At 36.5% G+C, this 21,458-nt stretch overlaps 1 protein-coding gene across 3 annotated transcripts in view; it reads right to left on the bottom strand.

Moving 5' to 3' along the window:
- Positions 1 to 21,458, bottom strand: part of SCAPER (S-phase cyclin A associated protein in the ER) — a 411,590-nt gene that overhangs the window by 126,278 nt on the left and 263,854 nt on the right. For all 3 annotated transcript variants that reach the window (XM_047796974.1, XM_047796976.1, XM_047796975.1), the window contains one exon: positions 1,089 to 1,212. In XM_047796974.1, the coding sequence (XP_047652930.1) occupies positions 1,089 to 1,212 (124 nt within the window). The remainder of the gene's footprint in view (positions 1 to 1,088; positions 1,213 to 21,458) is intronic.

The raw sequence follows: 21,458 nt of genomic DNA on the forward strand, positions 1-21,458 counted from the left end.
AATGTGGTATTCCATTTATTTACTAATACATTCATCACTGACACACTGAAGCTATGTCAGGCTCTGTGTTAGGATCTTGGAGAAAATGATAAATTACCTCCTGTCCTCCTTGATTTTATGGCTAGCTGGCGAAATAGACAAGTGAAGAGTTAATTACAATTCAACGTGATTAATTTTATGAATGATTAATGCTCTAGAGCACACAAGAAGAACACCTAACCTGGACATGGGGAAAGAGTCAGGCTGGGGAGGGTTCCATGAAGAAGATGTCATTATATCTCAGTAAAGGGCCAAAGAATGTGTAGAAATTAACCAGATGGAGAAGGAAATAGAGCAAAAGGCGCACAGTTTAGGAAGAGCTATTAGAACTACACGCTGAGTAAAAGTAAATCAGTTCTGAAAAATAAATCTCCTGTGTTATAAACTTGCAGCTTGAGAGTGATTTTGTGCCAATACCTCAGGGGCTCAGAAACTTCACCAGGAAACTTCTGGCCCCAGGGCTGTGTTCTGGAGACTGCAGATGAGAGACCTAAACCTTTGGATATTATACTGAGTTTACCGCTTTTCAACATCTGTGAACTGAAGTAAAAATTGAGGCTGCAATTGGCTGCTTGTTATCATTTCAAAAGTATAAAAGGTTTGCCCTTTTCTGACAGAGGAGTTTCTTGCTTCAAAAAAAATACAACAATGCCATCAAAAAGTCCTTTTTAAACCGATGATGATTTTAACTGAGTTGGCAAGAGAGGTTTTGAGACTTTCTGAGTTTTCCCCCTTTCTATGGCACTCATTCCTAACGGTCTCAAGGTGTGGCTTTGAGTCGAACTCATTCCAAAGCCCCAGTCTAACCATGTAAATGTGTGACCTCAGCAATACATTATCCATCAACTACTGAAACTTAGGAGAATCCAATATAAAATTTTCAAATTAAGAGGTTTCTCTGCCAGTACCTATCTTACTCTCCCAACCCACCTTTACTTTTTTTTTTTTTCAATCTGGAGAATAAATAAGTCCAATTCTTTTAGTTTTCTCCACAGGGGATATTTCTCAAAACTTAACTGCTTTTAACTCAAAGCAACAATATTACATACCGTCAACTGGTGTATCAGGAGGTCCATTAAGAAGGTAATCTTGTTACTGAACAGAACATCAGTGCAGTTTTCAGAACAGTTATTGCAGGTGAGGTTGTAAACATTGATTGCATTGCAGAGAGACCTAACAGAAGGAGAAAAACACCATTTATAAAACCTATGCAGCTCTTCTCTAAACAATTTAAAATATATAAAATGAATGGTATAAAAGTAACAGGCATGGAATAGGAGTCACTCTAAAAAACCAAGCCAAATATTGTTAGGTACAAGGTCCATCATTTTTATCCATAGCCCAGTGTTCATTAGTGCCTAATTCTTAACCTCTTATTAATTTGTTAGTTGCAACAGCAGACAATGGAAATGAATTTAGCAGACTACTGACAGTGTCTTAATAATCTAGGATTAGATAATACCCAGGAACCTAGAATTTCTTGATAATACCCAGAAAATAGATAATACCCAGGACCTAGAATTTCTTGAATAATACCCAGAAAAAAGGGAATGCCAAAGTTCCTGCTGCCAGATCTGGTCAACAGGTGCAGATGATGAAGAAGGGAGGACACATGAGGAGAAACTAGAGGCTTTCTCTGTGAGACAAGAACTGCAGAGTTCTTGGCAGGGAGCACCACGCCTGCTCAGAGACTAAAAGGACATAGACACAGAGAGCCTCGGCAGAGGAAAACCTAGGAAGTAAAATAGTCCAAGGTCAAACCCGTCCAAGAAATCTTTTTTCCTTAGGCATTAAATATCACGTGCCCTTGTTCAAAGAAACTTTTGGAGCAAAAAACTCACTGGGCATTCTTCTGAGTTCTTTGAAAAATCTGATTAATATGCATTGCTTGAATGATAAGTGTTGACTCTGACCTGTCTGACTATATCTCCTGTGTAAGTCCTATGTACAAATGTTTTGATTTAGCCCCTCACGATCAATCAATCTTCTAGAATGTTGATGCTTTTTTTTTTTTTTTTTTTGCTTTTTAGGGCTGCACCCATGGCATATGGAGGTTCCAGTCTAGGGGTCCAATCAGAGCTGTAGCTGTTGGCCTACACCACAGCCACAGCAATGCCAGATCTGAGTTGTGTCTGCTACCTACACCACAGCTCATGGCAACACTGGATCCCAAACTCACTGAGCGAGGCCAGGGATCAAACCCACAACCTCATGGTTCCTAGTTGGATTTGCCCCAACTGTGCCACAGTGGGAACTCCTAGAATATCAATTCTTAAAATGTGATCCATGGACCAGCATCATTGGCATCTCTTGGGAACTTTTAGAAATGCAAATTCTCGAGCTCCATCTCTGACCTACTAAACTGAAACTTTGGGGGGAGTCCAACAATTTGTGTTTTAACAAATTCTGCAGGTAATTCTGATGCATCTTCAAGTCAGAGGACCACTGCTCTAGGGGCCCTAGAGTTTGAGCACTGGCATCACCTTTAGATCTTTTAAGATATGTATTTGCCTGATTCCTCTCCTAGAGATGCTAGCTGGGGAGTGAGAGAGCTCTAGGCAGCTGCATGTTTCAAAAGTTATGAGCAATTCTGATGACAGCCAGAGTTGAGAAGCACAGGTCTAAGAACCACCACGTGAGTGTTCATTCATTCAACAAATATCTAAATGCCTATGATTTCCCAGGTACTGTGCTAGGTGGATGAGAAAAACCAACTCTCTGTTCTCAGAGCTAATGCTCTAGTGGGAGAAAGATGGTGATCATCTCGCAATCATCCTTTTGTCTGATATGGTTGTACCTTGCTGCACATAATTGATAGGTTCCTGAAAACTGAGCAGAACTGAATATATTGGTTAAGAGTAGAGATGTTGAATAAGATATACCTAGGTAAGAAACCCAGTTCTGCCATTTGAGATTTTAGCAAGTTACTAATTTAATATCTTAGCATCAATTTTCTCACCTATAAACTGAGATAATCATACCTAAGTTTCATACGGTTGTCATGAAAATTAAATGAGATAATAAAGTACTTAGGGCAACACTGAGCACATGGTTAAATACTTAATAATGATAGCTTTTATTAGGATTATTAATCTTATTATTCTTGTTATAAGGCACAAATGATAAAAAACTGAATTAAATTAAAGCATGCTATTTGCTATGGAAGCTATTATTTCCAGGATAACGCAGCATTCCAGTGCTTTCTCAATTTTTTTCATGGTATACAGGCATGAACAATGAAAGGACTTTAAACTGAAGGGAGCCAGAAGGCTCAGCTCTGCCCTCAGTACCAGAGGACTGCACAGAAAAACCTGGCCTACTCATTTATGACACATGGGTTAGAGCCTCTACCTAACAAATCTTTCACAAATACAAATCAGCATTATCTATTTCATTTATTAGATAATGTATTTGGATTTTGTAAGGGTGCTTTTCTTTTAACTTAGATAATAACATGTATTTGTGATTATAAAAATAATTTTTTAAATAACTGTAATGAATTTTGGGAAGGAAAAGCACAAAGAAATAATATAAAAACTATCAAGAGGTGACATGGTATTTGTACTTTTGGTCTTTTCTTCTTATAAATATTAACTTAGTTAACATATGTGTAATGGGTATTAATTTCTCTATGACATTTAATATTCTTCTATAACACTGGTCTTGAATTTAAAAAAAAAAACAGCAGAATTCTTTCTTACCCAGAAGTTTAAAAGCTAACAAAATATTTATTTTATCCAAAGAACAAATAAAATTAGAGCTGCTCTGACTGAAGCAGAGGGACCCAGGGCCCTGCTCTGCTTCCTTCTCTCAAAGAGCCTTGGGATGTGTTCCCTTGGAATATGGTAGAAACTACTGAGCTTTAATACAAAATTTAACTTTTTAAAAAATGACTTTAATTTTTTCCATTATAGTTGGTTTACAGTATTCTGTTAAGTTTTTACTATACAGCAAAGTGACCCAGTCATGCATACATATATACATTCTTTTTCTCACATTATCCTCCATCATGCTCCATTGCAAGTGAATAGATATACTTCCCAGTATTTTCTTTTCAATGTACAGAAAGTTTTGTTGGGAAGAAATTCATCCCCAAACTGAAATGCCTATGCCAAGTTCTGCTATAATGTGCTAAAATTGCTTCAGTATGATGTGTGGTCCATTCATATTGAATCTACCCATATGAAAATGGCACTGTTCTATTTTTAACTGGGGTGAAATTTACATGGGAATTCTCTTTAATATTATTCTTTAAAGTATGCCTATGTTGGACATGCACTTCTGTATGTGTGATGCACTTCACGAAAATGAAACCTAAACAAATATATCAAATTTTTTAAAACATCAAGAAAAGAAGGGGTCCCTTCCACTTTAATCTCCTTTTCACTCACTAAAATATTGAGTACCTGCTATGCACCAGGTATACTTCTAGAGAAGACACAGCAACAATGAAGACAAAGTCCCTGTCTTCTACCTTTTTGTTCCAAATGACAGAAAATCTAACTCAAACTGGCTCGCATAACTGAAATATCTAGAGGCAGATTTAGACCCCAATGAAGCTTGACCTAGCAACTCAATAATGTCATCAAGGTTCTTTCTGTCCCTGTCCTATCCTCTGCATTGTCAGCTTTACCCTCAGTTTTCACATGGCAATCCCCAGTGGCATCGACTATTTCCCTCCTGGCCACCAATGGCTGTATCCCCACATCCTCACACCCATGGAAGAGCAAAGGTCCCGAGGTTTACCTTAACCTTAACCCAGCTTAAGCCTGGGTTAATTACATTATATATATATATATATATATATATATATAATGTAATGTAATATATGACATCCCCATCGCTGACACAATCATTTGAACTTCAGGAGGGGGAATAATTTTGGGCTTGGAGTAGGTAATAGGGTCAACATATTAACTCCAAACACGGGGTTGAAAATCAAATTTGGGGCGTTTCCCACAATTTAACTTTTTTTTTTTTTTAATTTTTTTTAGGGCCGCACCTGCAGCATATGGAAGTTCCCAGGCTAGGGGTTAAATCTGAGCTGTAGCTGCCAGCCTGTGCCATAGCCACAGCCATAGCCACGCCAGATCCGAGGTGTGTCCGCAACCTTCACTGCAATGCCAGGTCCTTAACCCACTGAGCGAGGCCAGGGATCGAACCTGCATCCTCATGGATGCTAGTCAGATTCGTTTGCTTTAAGCCACGACGGGAACTAACTTGGAAACTTTTTGAATAGCAACGATGACCAGAATATACAAACCAATGGGATAACTTGTACTACTTGACTTGCTAAACTCTGATCTGCAGCTTCAAGTACCCACTCTGTGGTTTCCTTGGTACGGGAGAGAATTGTGTGTAGCTTCTTATTTCCTTCCTAATTTGTGTTTGTCCTCAGAGGAGCAGGGCCCCCAGTGGATATGTTTGGTATTGTTTTGAAGTCTATCAACAATTTTGTAAACATCCTTATTTTAAATTCCTTTTCTGATTAAAATGCTTAATCTGAGAAATATTACATTATTTTAAAAGATGGTACAGCGTCACACAATAGATATAAACTTTTACTTCAACCAATCCCTTACTATTGTGCCCAATTTTCAACATTATAAACAATGCTGTTTTAACATTCAGAGTTCTTAGTTATAAGCCACAGGAAGAAAGCTCTGGTTGATTTAACTAGAAAGGAAATTAACTGACAGGCTATTGGGTATATCATAGGATTTTGAAAACAGAGGCATAGAAATTATACTGCCTGGAACAACACCCAAAGCACATATGATGAAACTGATCTGCTAACAAAACAAAACAAACTGACAAACAAAAAACACTGGGCACCATATGCCACAGCTTGAACTCACACCATGACTTTGGAAACCAGATGCAGCTGCTTCCAACTGTCAAAGGATAGAGTTTGGGACATCCTTTCTTTACTTCACTAGCCTCCAAATAAAAGTCTGGAATGAGTAGGTTGGGCCATGAAGCCTAGGTTGAAAGCTTACATCCTAGACATGAAGCAGACTGGGACGCAAATACTTGGCTTTCTCATGTTCTGTGGTGAGAAGGCCACCTTACATGCTTGGAAACTCTACAAACATAAGCGGCGCCCAACAGCACAACTTATGTTCGCCATAGCTGTACCGAACAAATCCTCCTGCTTCCTTAGGAAAAGTTTCTAGCTCTGCTGAGCTACTGTGGGAACTCCAAGATATTAACTATTGATCATAATATGTAGCAAATGAATTTTCTACTCTGTTACTTATCTAAATTTTCTTATCTAAAATTTCTATTACTTATCTAAATTTTTTGGGTTTTGTCAGAAAGAATGTTTTAATTTTTATTTGATAAAAACTGTTAAACTCTCCCTATCTGGGTATTGTGTCAGACTTGGAAGGACCTTCCCACTTCACAAGTAAACATTCTTTTAAATTTGCTTCTTGTATTTTCATAATTTTACATTTAAATCCAAGATATGAAATTGACTGCAGGAAAAGGTATAAGGTAAGTACCCACTATACTTATGTTTTTGTTAATTATTCTTATCCTCTATTGTAAATTTTTATTCGCAATTTCACTTTTTCTTAATGACTTATAAGGAGTCTCTCATTAAAAATAAAACAAAGGGTTAACACATGTTAATTTTTTTTGCAGTTTACCTTGTGCCATTAATTTTGCTTGTTATTTTTAAGGTATTTTTAATGGAACTAAACAATGTTATGTGGTCAAAAATTCTTTCTCTGATTTTATTTTTTCTTTCCTTTTATCCTTTAAAAAGTTATTCTTCACTGTGACATAAGGTGAGTTATATGTTTGCATCTAGCCATTTGTGTTATTTATTTATTTATATTTCTCTTTTTAGGGCTGTACCCGTAGCATATGGAAGTGCCCAGGCTAGGGGTCGAATTGGAGCTCCAGCTGCCTGCCCACACCACAGCCACAGCAACACAGGATCTGAGGTGCATCTGCCACCTATACCACAGCTCACAGCATTGCTGGATCCTTGACCCACTGAGCAAGGCCAGGGATCAAACCCGCTGCTCCAGGATAGTAATCGGGTTCATTTTTGCTGTGCCACACCAGGAACTCAGGAACCACTTGCGTTTTATTTCTTGAACCATCACTGTGTGTGGTAACTATATGGTTTTACAATTTACTATCAAACCATTTAGAATTTATTTTGGTGTGTGGTGTGAGGCAGAAGCCTAAATTTACCCCTCTTTCCCCCCAAGAGATTACTGAATAATCCACCTTTTTTCTACTGTTGTGAAATGTTACCTGTGTTATAACTATATACAGGATATATTCCAGTTTCCTAGTCCAATTGGTAATTTTGTACAGCATTGTGCCACTATCACCTTATTCCGTGTACTGTAGCTTTATACTAGGACTGATATATGTAATTATATATCCCTCAAGGCTTAAAAAATGAGAGTACTATATTTAGAATGACATGCGGAACTTTATAGCTCTATAATTGAATCCTATTTTCTCTTTAATTTTGGTCTATAATTTTTATGGTCTTGACTTCTAATTTTTTTCCGTCGTACTCAATGAAATCCCTACAACTTGTCTAAAATCTTTTGTGGATTTCATAAGGCATAAATAAACATACACACGAAAAAGCAAACAACGCATGGTATGAGATTTTGTCCTAATGCCCTCTGTGCTTTACACTAAAGAAACTGCATTTACTAGTAAAGTGTGGAATGTGTGTCTATATAATCTTAGGCTCACAAAACTCTCCCAAGAAACTTCCACAAAGAAACTACTTTCTGATGAGAAAAAAAGAGGGTTGCCAAAAATCGCAGGGTCAGGAAAAACTTGTCCACTCGGTAGAACCTGTTTGAAAGACAACCTCTATTTGAAGAGCACCTGTCTTAGAAAGATCACTTCTTTGAACCCAGCTTGGGTGGTCTGCCCAAGCGGCTATCCCTGTAATTTAAAACTCAAATGACTGGAAGCACTTTTTAACATCAAACAGAAAGTCCCAGATTTTAAAAGTATCTTCTGAGAAGACAGTAAAAATCTTACTGTCCATTCTGTTAAAGTACACTGTGGTTGGGCTGAGATAAAGGCTTTCTGACCCAAAATAATCATGACTACATGAGTGAATCTTGTGTCAGTTAGTTTTCCCACTGAAAATGTTTCCTCTGCAAAGAGAGGACAGAAAAAGCATTACAAAGCTGGGTATTTTGGCAATAAATACAGGAACATACTTATACCCAAAAAGGACACTAACAGAATACAAGTGCAGTACCCCTCAGACACGAAGATCAGCATCCAAGATGTTATGAAATAGTTAAAGATAAAAGCCCCAGGTGGTTGCAGCCTAAGAGATTTGGATAATATAACTCAGGAAGTATGTAGTTCATATCCTTATGCAGTTTGTAGTGATTAAGACTTTTCAGAGAACACGGCTTACCAAAATCCACTATCTTATACCAGTGTCAAGAAAGCAGACATTTTAAAATAACTGCCATTGGCATTTTAAAACTAGAGTCCAAAGATTATAAATTATACCTTGCCAAATTTCATTGGTTTGCCTTAAGCATTTAATAAATGACATATAGCTTACATATATGGAGGCGAGGGAAGGATTTAAGTTCCTGCAGTGCAAAATTCTGTGCCAAGAAGGCACAGCAAGTAATAAAGTCACAGCAACACAGCTGCAAAGAGAAACTTGGAATTTTCATTGATTACTGTTTCAACACTCTTGTAAGAAAAGGAGTGGCCTGATGTGGATAAGTATAGAAAAGGAACAAAACCTCACAAAACAGATGATGGTTAGCAAATGATATAGTCTGAGGAAAGATTATCGAGACTGAACTGGAATATATGGACCTGGAGTAATACCCGTTTCTCAGGGAAGGGAGAAATGAATGCTAAATCTAGAGCCCCAAACACATTATACTTTACCAAGTACATTTTGTTTGTATTAAGCATTTAATAAATGGTATATAGTTTACATGCATTGCCAGCCTCAAATTATGCTTTGATTTTATAAAGCTCCAAACTAAAATAACTTCTTTAGATATTATTAAAAAGAATTATCTGAAACCAGGGAGCCAATTGCAGTTAGAATTCTAACATCCTGACTGGACCACCTAATTGGTCCCTCACAGAATGGGGCCTGAGAGGCAGGCCTGGCCCACCTGAAAGCAACATGTGCCAATTCTGGAGACTGAAAACTGAGACTAGTGTAAAAGCACTGAAAATTCTATTCTACTATATAACTACTTTAAGTAAGTTCTAGGCAAGGTTCTTGCCTGATTCACCCTTCATGGAGCCTTGATAGTGTGCAGCACACAGCTGGCTGAGCACATAATTGTCTAAATGAAGGGACACTGTCTTCCTTGTTTCAAGCAGAATATACAAGAATGTACAACTAGAAACACATTAACACGTGTTTTCCACTAACAGAGGTAGGAATCCTACCCCTTAGTTAAAGATCAAATTGTGAATTCAAATTGAAATTTCACATTCAAATTCAGGCCTAAGGGATTTTTTTTTCTTCAAACTCTTCTATATAAACAGATTTTCTTTCCTTTATTTATCTTGCTCTTTTTGTACTTTCAATATATAATTTTAAAATTTGAAACATAATTTATACACAGTTAACATCTACCCTTTTTTAGTGTACAGAGTTTTGACAAATGCATTCAGAAGTGAATCCACCGCTACAATAAAGATATAGAACCATCAACCTCCTCAAATTCCCCTGGCTGGCTACTTCCTAGTCAATTCCTCTCCCAACTCCTGACAATCATATAGTGGTGTTGTAGTTCTTTAGTTTTGCCTTTTTCAGTCATGTAAATGGAATCATTCCATATACAGCCTTTTGACTCTGGCTTCTTTTACTTAGCACAACGCATTTGAGATTCATCCATGTTGCTGCATGCATAAACAGTCTGTTCCTTTTCATTTCCAAATAGTTATTTCATTTATTTCATTGCATGGATACTTTCCATGCTTATGGACTGCTTATTTATTTACCAGCTGAAGAATATTTCGGTTGTTTCCAGTTTGGGGCAATTATGAATAAAGTTTCTATAAACACTCCTTTACAGGATTTTCTTTGGGGTGGGGGGCGCTTTTTAGGGCCGCACTGCGGCATATGGATGTTCCCAGGCTAGGGGTTGCATCCAAGCTATGGATGCCGGCCTACACCACAGTCACAGCAATGTGGAATCTGAGCCGAGCTTGCGACCTATACCACAGCTCACAGCAACACCAGATCCTTAACCCATTGAGTGAGGCCAGGGATGGAACACACGTCCTCACGGATACTAGTTGGTTTAGTTACTGCTGGGCCACAACGGCAACTCCCAATCACAGATTTTTGAGAGCACATTTTTTTTTTTAACTTCTCTAGGGTAACTACCTAGGAGTGAGATTGCTGGGCCATATAGTAAGGGTAAATTTAATTTTATGAGAGATGTACACACTGTTTTCCAAAGTGGTTATACCATTCTGCATTTCCCACTAGCAGTGTGAGATAGTTGCAACTGTTCTGTATGCTCAACAGCATTTGGAAGTATAAGTTTTTTAGAGAAATTTTAATAGGTATGATGAAGTACCTTCTCATGGCTTTAACTTGTACTTCCTAATGATGTAGAACATCTTTTCATACACTTACTTGCCATCTATATATCTTCTTCGGCGAAATATCTGTTCAAATAATTTGCACATTTGTTAACTTTGTTACATTCTGTGATATATTCAAAGCACATAAAAAACACATCATGGTCTATATATAGTAGGAACTAAAAAACATATACTGATGAGAAAATCAATGAATATAATACCCTTTTCCTAAACCCAAAGTGGTAAAGAAATAACACTATCCAGCTTAGAAAATATGTAGAAAGTTTATGATCTTTATATTTTTAAAACAAGTAAAACCAGCCTTTATTTGTAAATCTTTAAAAAATTGTTTTAGCTTAAGTATAGTTGATTTATAATGTCAGTATATAGTACTACAGTAATGTGTTGGTATACAGCACAATGATTCAGATACACGAATATTCTTCAGATTCTTTTCTCTTAACAGATTGTTAAAAGATATTGAGCATAGTTTCTTGTCCTTATACAGCAGATCCTTGTTGGTTATCTATTTTATATATAGTAGTGTGTATGTGTTAATCACAACCTCCTAATTTAACCCTCCCTTCTCCTTCCCTTTGGTAACCATATGTTTGTTTTCTATATCTGTGGGTCTATTTTTGCTTTGTAAATAAGTTCATTTGTAGTTTGTTTTTTAGATTCCACATATAAGTGAGATCATACAATATTTGTCTTTGACTGACTTGACTTAGCGTGATAATCTCTAGGTCCAACCATGTTGCTGCAAATGGCGTTACTTCATTCTTTTTTATGGCTAAGTAATATTCCATTGTGTATGTACATTGCAACTTCTTCTTAAAAAAATTTATTTTATATTGGAGTATAGTTGTTCACAATGTTGTGTTAGTTTCAAGTGTACAGCAAGGTGATTCATTTATACATATACCTATTCTTTTTCAGATTCTTTTCCCATATAGGTTATTATAGAATTTGAGTAGAGTTCCCTGTGCTATACAGTAGGTCCTTGTTGATTATCTATTTTACATATAGTAGTATGTACATATTAATCCCAAACTCTTAATTTATCCCTCTCCTCCACCCTTTCCCTTGGTAACCATAAGTCTGTTTTCTATGTCTGTGAGCCTGTTTCTCTTTTGTAAATAAGTTGATTTTTATCATTTTTTCTAGTTCCACATATAAGTGATACCATATGATGTTTGTCTTTCTCTGTTTTACTTCACTTAGCATGATAATCTCTAGGTCCACCCATGTTACTGCAAATGGCATTATTTCATTCTTTTTAATGGCTGAGTAATTTTCCAGTATTCTGGTGTATATGTGTGTGTGTGTGCGTATGTGTGTATGTATATATATATGTATATATATATATATTTACACATACTTTCTTTAGCCATTCCTCTGTCAATGGACATTTAAGTTGCTTCCATGTCTTGGCTATTGTATATCGTGCTATAATGAACATTAAGGTGCATGTATCTTTTTCAATAGTTCTCTCTGGATATATGCCCAAGAGCGGGATTGCAGGATCATATCATAGCTCTAGTTTTAATTTTTGAAGGAATCTCCATACTGTTCTCTAGTGGCTGTACCAATTTACATTCCTACCAACAGTATGTGAGGGTTCCTATTTCTCCATACCCTCTTCAGCATTTATTATTTGTACACTTTTTAATGATGGCCATTCTGACTGGAGTGGGTGATACCTTACTGCAGTTTTGATTTGCACTTCTCTAATAATTAGAAATGTTGAGCATTTTTCATGTACCTGTTGCCCATCTGTTTGTCTTCTTCAGAGAAATGTCTCTTTAGGTCTTCTGCTAATTTTTTGATTTTTTTTTTTGACATTGAGCTATTTGTATATTTTGGAAATTAATCCCTTGTGATCACATCACTTACAAATATTTTTTCCCATTCTATAGGTTGTCTTTTTGTTTTGTTTATGATTCCTTTGCTGTGAAAAAGCATGTAAGTTTATTAGGTCCAATTTGTTTATTTTATTTTTATTTTCATTAGGAGATGTATCTAAAAAGATATTGCTGTGACTTCTCAGCAAGCAATCTGGGGACAGAGAATGATGCAGAAAATTTAACAAGAAAGAGATGGTTCAGTTTTGACATTTTTGTGACCATAAATAAGGTGGACTTGTGACAGAATTTGGAGATATTTTTGCAGTGGACATTTGGATCAGTTCAAGCTTTGGATAACAAGGAAAACTTTTCCCACTGTCAATGTGATGACTAGTGTAAATCCACACTGCCTTTGCTACTTCTGGCTCCTTCCTTTCTGAGGCCAGAACACTTAGGCTGGATAGGGACAGTAGGGGAGCCAATATCCAAGAACTGTAAATCAAGACAACTCAAGACTCAGGTCTTCAAAGGATGCTAATGATGCTGCTCGACTAACCAATCTTTATTGCAGGGAAGTGAATTATGTGCATCCTACATTTCAGTTAGAATCAAAACTCAATATAATAATCACTAATGATTACTACATTGCATACCATATTCTACAAAGCAATATCTTAATAATACCAAAATTAATTTTTAAATTAAATGACTTTCCTAGGTATAATGATGTCTCAGAGCAGGAGTAAGGGGTCTTCAACTAGATGTGTTATTTCAAGGATTTTTAATTGGTGAGTTTAGTACAATTACAATAGACAATTTATTCCACAGAGACATATTCTAATATTAGATAGGAAACCATACATATTTTAAGTACAACCTAATTGGACTTTCTGTATTTCCTAAAATTAACCTCCAGTTGAGAAGGTATCATGTTTCATTTAAAAATGTAGGATGAACATAAAATTAAAACATTAATTTTAAACTCTAGTGTTAAACTCTGTCTTGTCTAATAACAAGATAGTTATGATTAGCAAGTCTTTAGATATGTTCTTAAGTAGAATCTGCTTATGTAATTTTAAAATCACAATTAAACATGTTGGCTCTGGAGAAGACCCCAGGTGGTTTGCAGTGTTAAACAGCAGATTAAAGTCGACACAACTAATTTCTTTACTTTAATCTTATTAGTGGTACAACAGCTGTCAACTGTAACCATTTCTGTGCAGCCTTTTGAGACATAAACAAAATGCCTCAATATGTCAAAGAGAGAAGAGTATTTATCAATCACTATGGCTAATTAGCTTGCAAAACAATTTTTTTTACTTTTATTGTCTTGGGGAAAGTAATTCACTTTTGGCAAACCTTTATCTAAAAACAGATATTCAGAATTATATTACAATATAATCCTATCTATAAATAGGGAATTGTTTATTAACAATGGATTATACCCTAAATTTCATCTACACTGACAAACAGCATTTTATTAACACTTAATAAGGGACTATGACACATGAAGTGGCACATGGTGTCCACCTCTGTAATACCTACATCTGTCACCGATGGGAAGTAAATCTTATGATAACTTTACTCCAAATTTGCTATGTGATTTAAGTCATGAAAGGGTGTTTAACGTAACACAGAAATGTAGTACTGTTGTTTTAGGCTTCATTGCTAGATTGTCTCTGAACATTTTGTCTCATACATACAAATAGTGTACAAGTGGTTTTGGTTCATCTTTCCTAATTCTTGTTCGATCACTCCTCTTATTCCTCTTTGGTCCCTGATCTGTTAGGTGGGAAAAATGATTCCACAACCATTTTCTGTACCCATACCAACAAGCCACAACAATAAAATCTAAACTAAAAACTTCAAGCCAATCAACCAAACAATACTACCTCCACCAAAACTATGCACACTGTGGTATATGGAATAGTTGGCCAATGGGGACCACAGGAACTCTACCCAATATCTGTTATAATCAATATGGGGAAAGAAATCTGAAAAAGAATGGATGTGTGTATATGTACAACTGAATCACCTTGTTGTACAGCAGAAATGATCACAACCTTGTAAATCAACTATACTTCAATAAAACTTTAAAAAAGTAAAAAGCTAAACAAAATAACAACAATTAAACCAACAAACCCCAGGTAACTCACAGGGATGATAACAGTAATTTTTATAAGACATCAAATAAATATTTAATTTTTATTAAAAGTTCAATGTGCAAATATCAGAAACGAAGTGTAGACGTCATTACCCTGTAAGTACCAGTTTTGTAAGAGATCCACTGAGAACCTTCATAGATTCAAACCTGAACTAAACAGTCCTAAATTACTTCATTTATCACCATCATTTCTTCTTCAATGATTTAATTTTTTGTTGCGTAGCACAGAATAACTTACTGATTAGTTTTATCTTTCCAGTCATGATGTAAGTTCTTTGACGACGAAAATCATACATATCTCCGCATAGAAGAAATTTAACAAATACCTGCAGACTGATAACATCTCTCTTTGGTGATACCATGCAGGTAATAAGATAGAAAAGGAAGAATACCAAAATAGGATGCTCAGTCATAGCTGCCAGTCTGATAAGTAATGATAAATCAGGTCTTTCAAGCCACAGTTGCTTCATTTATATAATATGATGAATTGGTGAAGACATGCCAAAGACTCTATTAAATAAATGTAATATATTTATAAAAGTTTTGCCACTCTTATATTTCTGATAATGCCAAGTATATCATAGGGATTCAGACAACTCCTCTGCAAAGATTCTCTCTCTCTCACTCATGTTTTATCAACAATACTAAACAAAGTGCTAAGTACATGGCAGTAAAAAAATATTAGTGATAGCATTCCTCTTTGGTTAAAATAGGATAAGCAGTAAGGGCTTAAATTAAGATAGTGGTGGCAATAACACAAAAAATAATAAAAAATGTTCATCCAGCAAAATATTACTTGAGAACTTTCTACATGGAAAGCACATTTCAATGTAGACTGGGCTAAGAAAAAAGTTTCAAAACTGCAAATTTTATCAGAAAACATGCATCCAGTATCTACCAGTTTAACTGTGGTAAGAGAACAACTCTGTATAGAATGAAGTTAAGCATTATTGAAAGAGAGAAGGGGCAGAGGGAATGAGATGATGCAATGCTCTGAAACTTGCATTAGGTACTTGAGTATGTCATTCCTTGGGATAGATGTTTAATAACATGGAGATATTCCTTGGTTTCCCTGAGAGGAATACAACTGCAATTCCAAAAAAAATTTGAACTGAAATGATAAAAGCCTATGCTTTTCTTCCTTCTGTTAAGTACTATAAAATGACTTTAACAAAATATCATATGTCTCTTACAAATGCTGTCTCCTTTTCCTAGCAGTTGAAACTGCACTATTAAACCTAAAAATAAAGGCACATTATTCAGTTCTTAAAAATATAATAAGCTCTACCTTGCAGTACAGCACTAATGTTCTGAGCTGCATCATGCTGTCAGGATTTGGGCAGGGGAATCAGAGGGTAACTGCTCTTGTAATCTTCTCACCTTCTAAACACCTTAACACCAACTTCGAAATAGGCAACTGGATCTACTTTCAGAAAATAACCAGCTGAAATGATTAAGTTCATCGTGAACAAACTTCTTTCTTGTTAAAAAGTTGGGCTCCAGTCCATTATGATAAAATCTGATAAAATGAAGACTAAGAAAATATACTTTTTGGTTTTTGTAAAAATAAGATAGTGCTACTGGGATTCAAACTAGGTCCTAATTATAAAGTTAATAATGAAGTAACCATCCTGAGACCCAAGGGCCACCAGGAAAGTTAACATTGGAGGGCTGTGAAGAGTATAAGTAGCACTGCTACTTAATTCTTATAGAACTTGTATTAAAGAACAATACATAATACATTTTTCTATCTTTGATTCTGACGATAAGCTGTGCACTCTAGAATACGTTACTTTGTGTGTTTACTTTAGCATCCAGTGACAGAATGTTTAATGTGCATAATTTTCTGTACATATTCTCCAAACGGGGGTTAGGAGAAAAAGGGAAAGTTCAGCCAGTCCAGGCTGTAGAAACATTTAATGTTCATAAAGAACTATACCCTAGAGAACCTGCAGAACATGCTTTCTCTCATTATTTCTACTTTAAACTGTGGGCATTCATTCACTCCTTCTTGATACAAAAGAAATTAGAAAAACAACCATGAGGTCACAAGGAAGGTTCTACAACATAGTCCAATACTTTCAAACCAACCTAGAGTTGAAAAGATCTTTACTATTTGTATTTACAAGTATCAGGCTCTTGGTTGGAAGGGGCAGAAATTCACTCAAAATATTTCAAGTAAAAAGAGGCATTTACTGTAAGACTATTGGGAACCTTCATGTGAATCCAGGAGAAAATGAACTACCAGACTTGAGGAGGGCAGGAACAATGCCAGCTCTGTGGACTAGGCCTGCTCTCATTTCCTCCTTTTCTCTCATGTAGCAATTCTAGTCTCCTCCTTTTCCCCCAACTGGCCTTCATTAGTCCTGCTAAACTTGGAGTGAACAAAGCCCTGTAATGACCATCCCAGAAGTTACTCTACATGACTCTTCAAATTCAAACACACACACACACACACACAAAATGAGTAGGGCTTTTACAATTTTCCGAATGTAAATTCCTGAGAGAGAAACTTGACTGGCCCAGTTTAACTTTTTGGGCTGGATTTTAAGTCTGATATTGCTGCCTGCTCTATAGATTGGCTGATTTTGAGTCAAATGTCCACTCTTGGTTTAATCAGCTATGGTCACTGAGGAAAACATCTTATAGCATAAAATACAGCTGCTTAGAAGAAGCATGGATGCAATGCTAACGTGTAGTATTCATAAGACCCAGAAAAAAATGAGACAAAAAAAAATACGAATGGAGTTGAGATGAATATGAAGTGAATATGACAAGCCAAGAAGAGAGGTGAAAGGGTAAAAGGAAAGGATGCTCATGGAGGAAAACAGAATTTAACAGAGTCTGGGCCATGTTGCAAACTGAAGAGAAAGGCAAAGATGCAACAGTAGATAAACCCCAAAGACGACAGACAAGTGAGTCAAGAGACTGGAACAAGAAGCAAGCTATAGGCCAGGCACCTAAGGAAGCCAAGTTTGCAAACATTAGATAGATAGCGAAACATTTCTTTTATGGAGTTAGTGTGTACCACCAGGCTAGCTATTCCAAAAAGGTAACACAGCAGACTACTCCTAATGATATTTATTTATTTTTTAAAAAATATTTTAGGGAGTTCCCGTCGTGGCGCAGTGGTTAACGAATCCGACTAGGAACCATGAGGTTGCGGGTTCGGTCCCTGGCCTTGCTCAGTGGGTTAAGGATCCGGTGTTGCCATGAGCTGTGGTGTAGGTTGCAGACACGGCTCGGATTCCGCGTTGCTGTGGCTCTGGCATAGGCCCAGTGGCTACAGCTCCGATTCGACCCCTAGCCTGGGAACCTCCATATGCTGCGGGAGCGGCCCAAAGATATAGCAAAAAAAAAAAAAATTAATTTTTTCCATTCTAGTTGATTTACAGTGTTCTGTCAATTTCTATTGTGCAGCAAAGTGGCCCAGTCACACACACACATATATATATTCTTTTTCTCACATTATCCTCCATCATGTTTTCCATCATAAGTGACTAGATATAGTTCCCTGTGCTATACAGCAGGATCTTACTGCTTATCCATTCCAAAGGAAAGAATTTGCATCTATTAACCCCAAACTCCCATCCCATCCCACTCCCTCCCCCTCCCCCTTGGCAACCACAAGTCTGTTCTCTAAGTCCATGAGTTTCTTTTTTGTGGAAAGGTTCATTTGTGTCCTATAGTAGATTCCAGATATAAGTGATATCATATGGTATTTGTCTTTCACTTTCTGATTTATGATATTCAGAGTTTAATCCATCTCATTTTCCATGAATGTAAGTTCAATAAGTACAGGGTCTATTTCAGATAGTTCCTAGATGCAGCAATCCCAATCCCATGTTCATATGTACATACAACTGATCTCAAGAAAGGAATCCCTAGAAAAGAGTTTCCCTGGACATCAGGACCAGAAGCCTTGTGTCACTTATCTGCTGTCATTTATCTGCCTATAAATTATCTGTTATTTACCTGCATCATTTTTCTGCTTCTAGAACACAAGAGGGTATCTCTTCTCCACTACAAGATGAACTGCAGCAGTCACTATCCTGGGAGTATCACAAGACCAGGAGGAGGGAACAGAAGTCCTTAGGAATAGAACATCAATAACCATGGAAGAGTAATTCTGAACATTCTCTCTGCCATTGGAAAAGCATAAACTCTCTTTCAAAAAGAGTATCATGGCTCTCTCTCAGATTGCAGTCAGGCCTCAAACATGACTGCTCCCAGCCCTCATTCTGGTAGTGGCCTAATACATGGCTGCTGGTGACTGTGAAGGGTAAACGAGGGAAGCCATGCAAAGCAGCTAGTGCAGTGGCTGACACTGAGGATGCTCTCAATAAACACTAGTTTCTGTCTCCTCAGCAACTTCAAAGGATCAAGTAAATGCAATGTTGCCAAATGGATAAACTGAATAAAGTCACCAGTTTTATTTTATTTTAATTTGGAGAATAAATTTGTGACCTTCCTAGTAAGCAAACCTCTAGCTCTCATCATCCTATTTATTTTTATTGTATTCAGTGACTATTATTTTACCTGTGTGACACTGACTTTACTATATAAAGTATGTATTCTAAAGAAGTAAAAAAGCAACTTAATTTGACATGAATAGATAGGTATAAAGGTCACAGCAGTGGGAAGAACCTACTTTTCATTACAGACTAAAATAGGGGCAATCTTACACATACTAGTGTGCTCTGCTTCTAAAACTGGGATAAAGACAACAAGAATACAAGTTCGAGCATTCCCTTTGACCTTTTGAGCAAACAGCAGTTGCAGAAAAATGACATACCAACTCAAAGAAATTTAAAGAAAACTAAAAAAACAAAAACAAACAAACAAAAAAACATTGCCTCAAATCTACCTAACAGAGTGGTCAAAATCAGTAGGGCCTTATTTGGCTGAGATGGAGATGTGATCATATTTTGAGTCCACAGAGTCAAATGTTTGATGCAGTGTGCTCTTTAACTGCTTTACTTCCATGTCTCAGAAAATAATTCACTTACGTATTCAAGTGGTATTTACTAAGATACTATCTGATTTATAAATAATGTATTTACTATGGTCTCTGATCCCAAGGAATGACAATCTATGTGGGGAGAAGATAACATAATAAATGGAGTACTTGGCAACATTAATAAAGGGCTAAAGTGACTACTCTCTAACCTGTTTGGTATTTCTTCAGTGATTTATAAGATGAATGTTTTACAGGTCAACTTTAGGACTGGCATAAAGCTGAAGAATAAGAAACTAAATCAGAGAATAAATCAGGATCCAAAAAGGATCTTGGACAGGCTGGGCCAAAATTTACCAGAGTGAAGTTTGGACCTAGGGTAAAAAAATCAAATGACCAAGTAAAACAAATAGGTTATAGCTTCTTAGTATCCAAAGTGACACAGACTTAGGGATTTAAAGCTCAATAATAAGAAGGGTATACAGAAAAGAAAATCATGGACTTGGAGAAGAGACTTGTGGTTGCCAAGGGGAAGGGAGAGGGAGTGGGATGGATGGGGTGCTTGGGGTTAATAGATGCAGACTATTGCTTTTGGAATGGATTAGCAATGAGATCCTGCAGTGTAGCGCTGGGAACTATGTCTGGTCACTTATGATGGAGCCTGATAATGTGAGAAAAAAGAGTGTATACCTGTATGTGTAACTGGGTCACCATGCTGTACAGTAGAAAATTGACAGAACACTGTAAACCAGCTATAATGGAAAAAAATAAAAATTACTATAAATAAAGCCATTTGCAGCAACATGGATGGACCTAGAGATTTTCATACTAAGTGAAGTAAGACAAATATAATATGTATCATTTATATGTGGAATCTAATAAAGATGATATAAAAGAATTTATTTATAAAATAAAAACAAACTCACAGATTTCAAAATCAAACTTATGGTTACCACAGGGGAAACCATGGTTGTGGGGAGCAAGGAATTGGGAGGATGGGAATAACATATGCACACTAATGTATAAAATAGATAATTAATAAGGACCTACTGTATGGCACAGGGAAATCTACTCAATAGTTTGTAATAACATGAATGTGTAAAAAGATGGATATATGCATAACTGATTCACCTTGCTATACACCTGAAACCAAGATAACATTGTAAGTCAACTATACTCCAATAAAATTAAAAAATAAAATTTAAAAATTTAAAAAGTAAAAAAAAAAAAATTACTATATATGGAGTTCCTATTGTGGCGCAGCGGAAATGAATACAACTAGGAACCAAGAGGTTGAGGGTTCGATCCCTGGCCTCACTTACTGGGTTAAGGATCCAGCATTGCTGTGAGCTGTGGTATAGGTCACAGATGCAGCTTGGATCTGGTGTTGCTGTGGCTCTGGCATAGGCTGGAAGCTGTAGCTCTGATTAGACCCCTAGCCTGGGAATCTCCATATGCCATAGGGTGTGGCCCTAAAAAGACAAAAGACAAAAAAAAATCATTATATATAAAAAAAATAAAGTGCTTTGAGCAGTACCTGGAAAAAAAATAAAGGGGAGTGTGAAGTCAAAATAATAACTACAAAAAGACTCCACTGATAATTGGCTAAGTGCTTTTTTTGGGCAGGGTACTTAAGAAATACATGCACTTTTAAATCTCAAAAAGCCAACAAGTACTGTTCTACATGGTAGTGTTACCACTCTATTATAACAAATACTTTGGCCCATGGTCTAGTAGCTAAAAAGTGAAAAGCAGAGATTTAAGCTCAGATCTGACTCTAGAACCTGTCTATTTTCCGCTATACCATCCTGCCTACATTGCTTCATGCTGATGACACTACTTCTACATAAAAAACATGTGTCCAGAGGGA

The sequence above is a fragment of the Phacochoerus africanus genome, chromosome 9 (assembly GCF_016906955.1).
Source record: "Phacochoerus africanus isolate WHEZ1 chromosome 9, ROS_Pafr_v1, whole genome shotgun sequence".
NCBI lineage: Eukaryota > Metazoa > Chordata > Mammalia > Artiodactyla > Suidae > Phacochoerus > Phacochoerus africanus.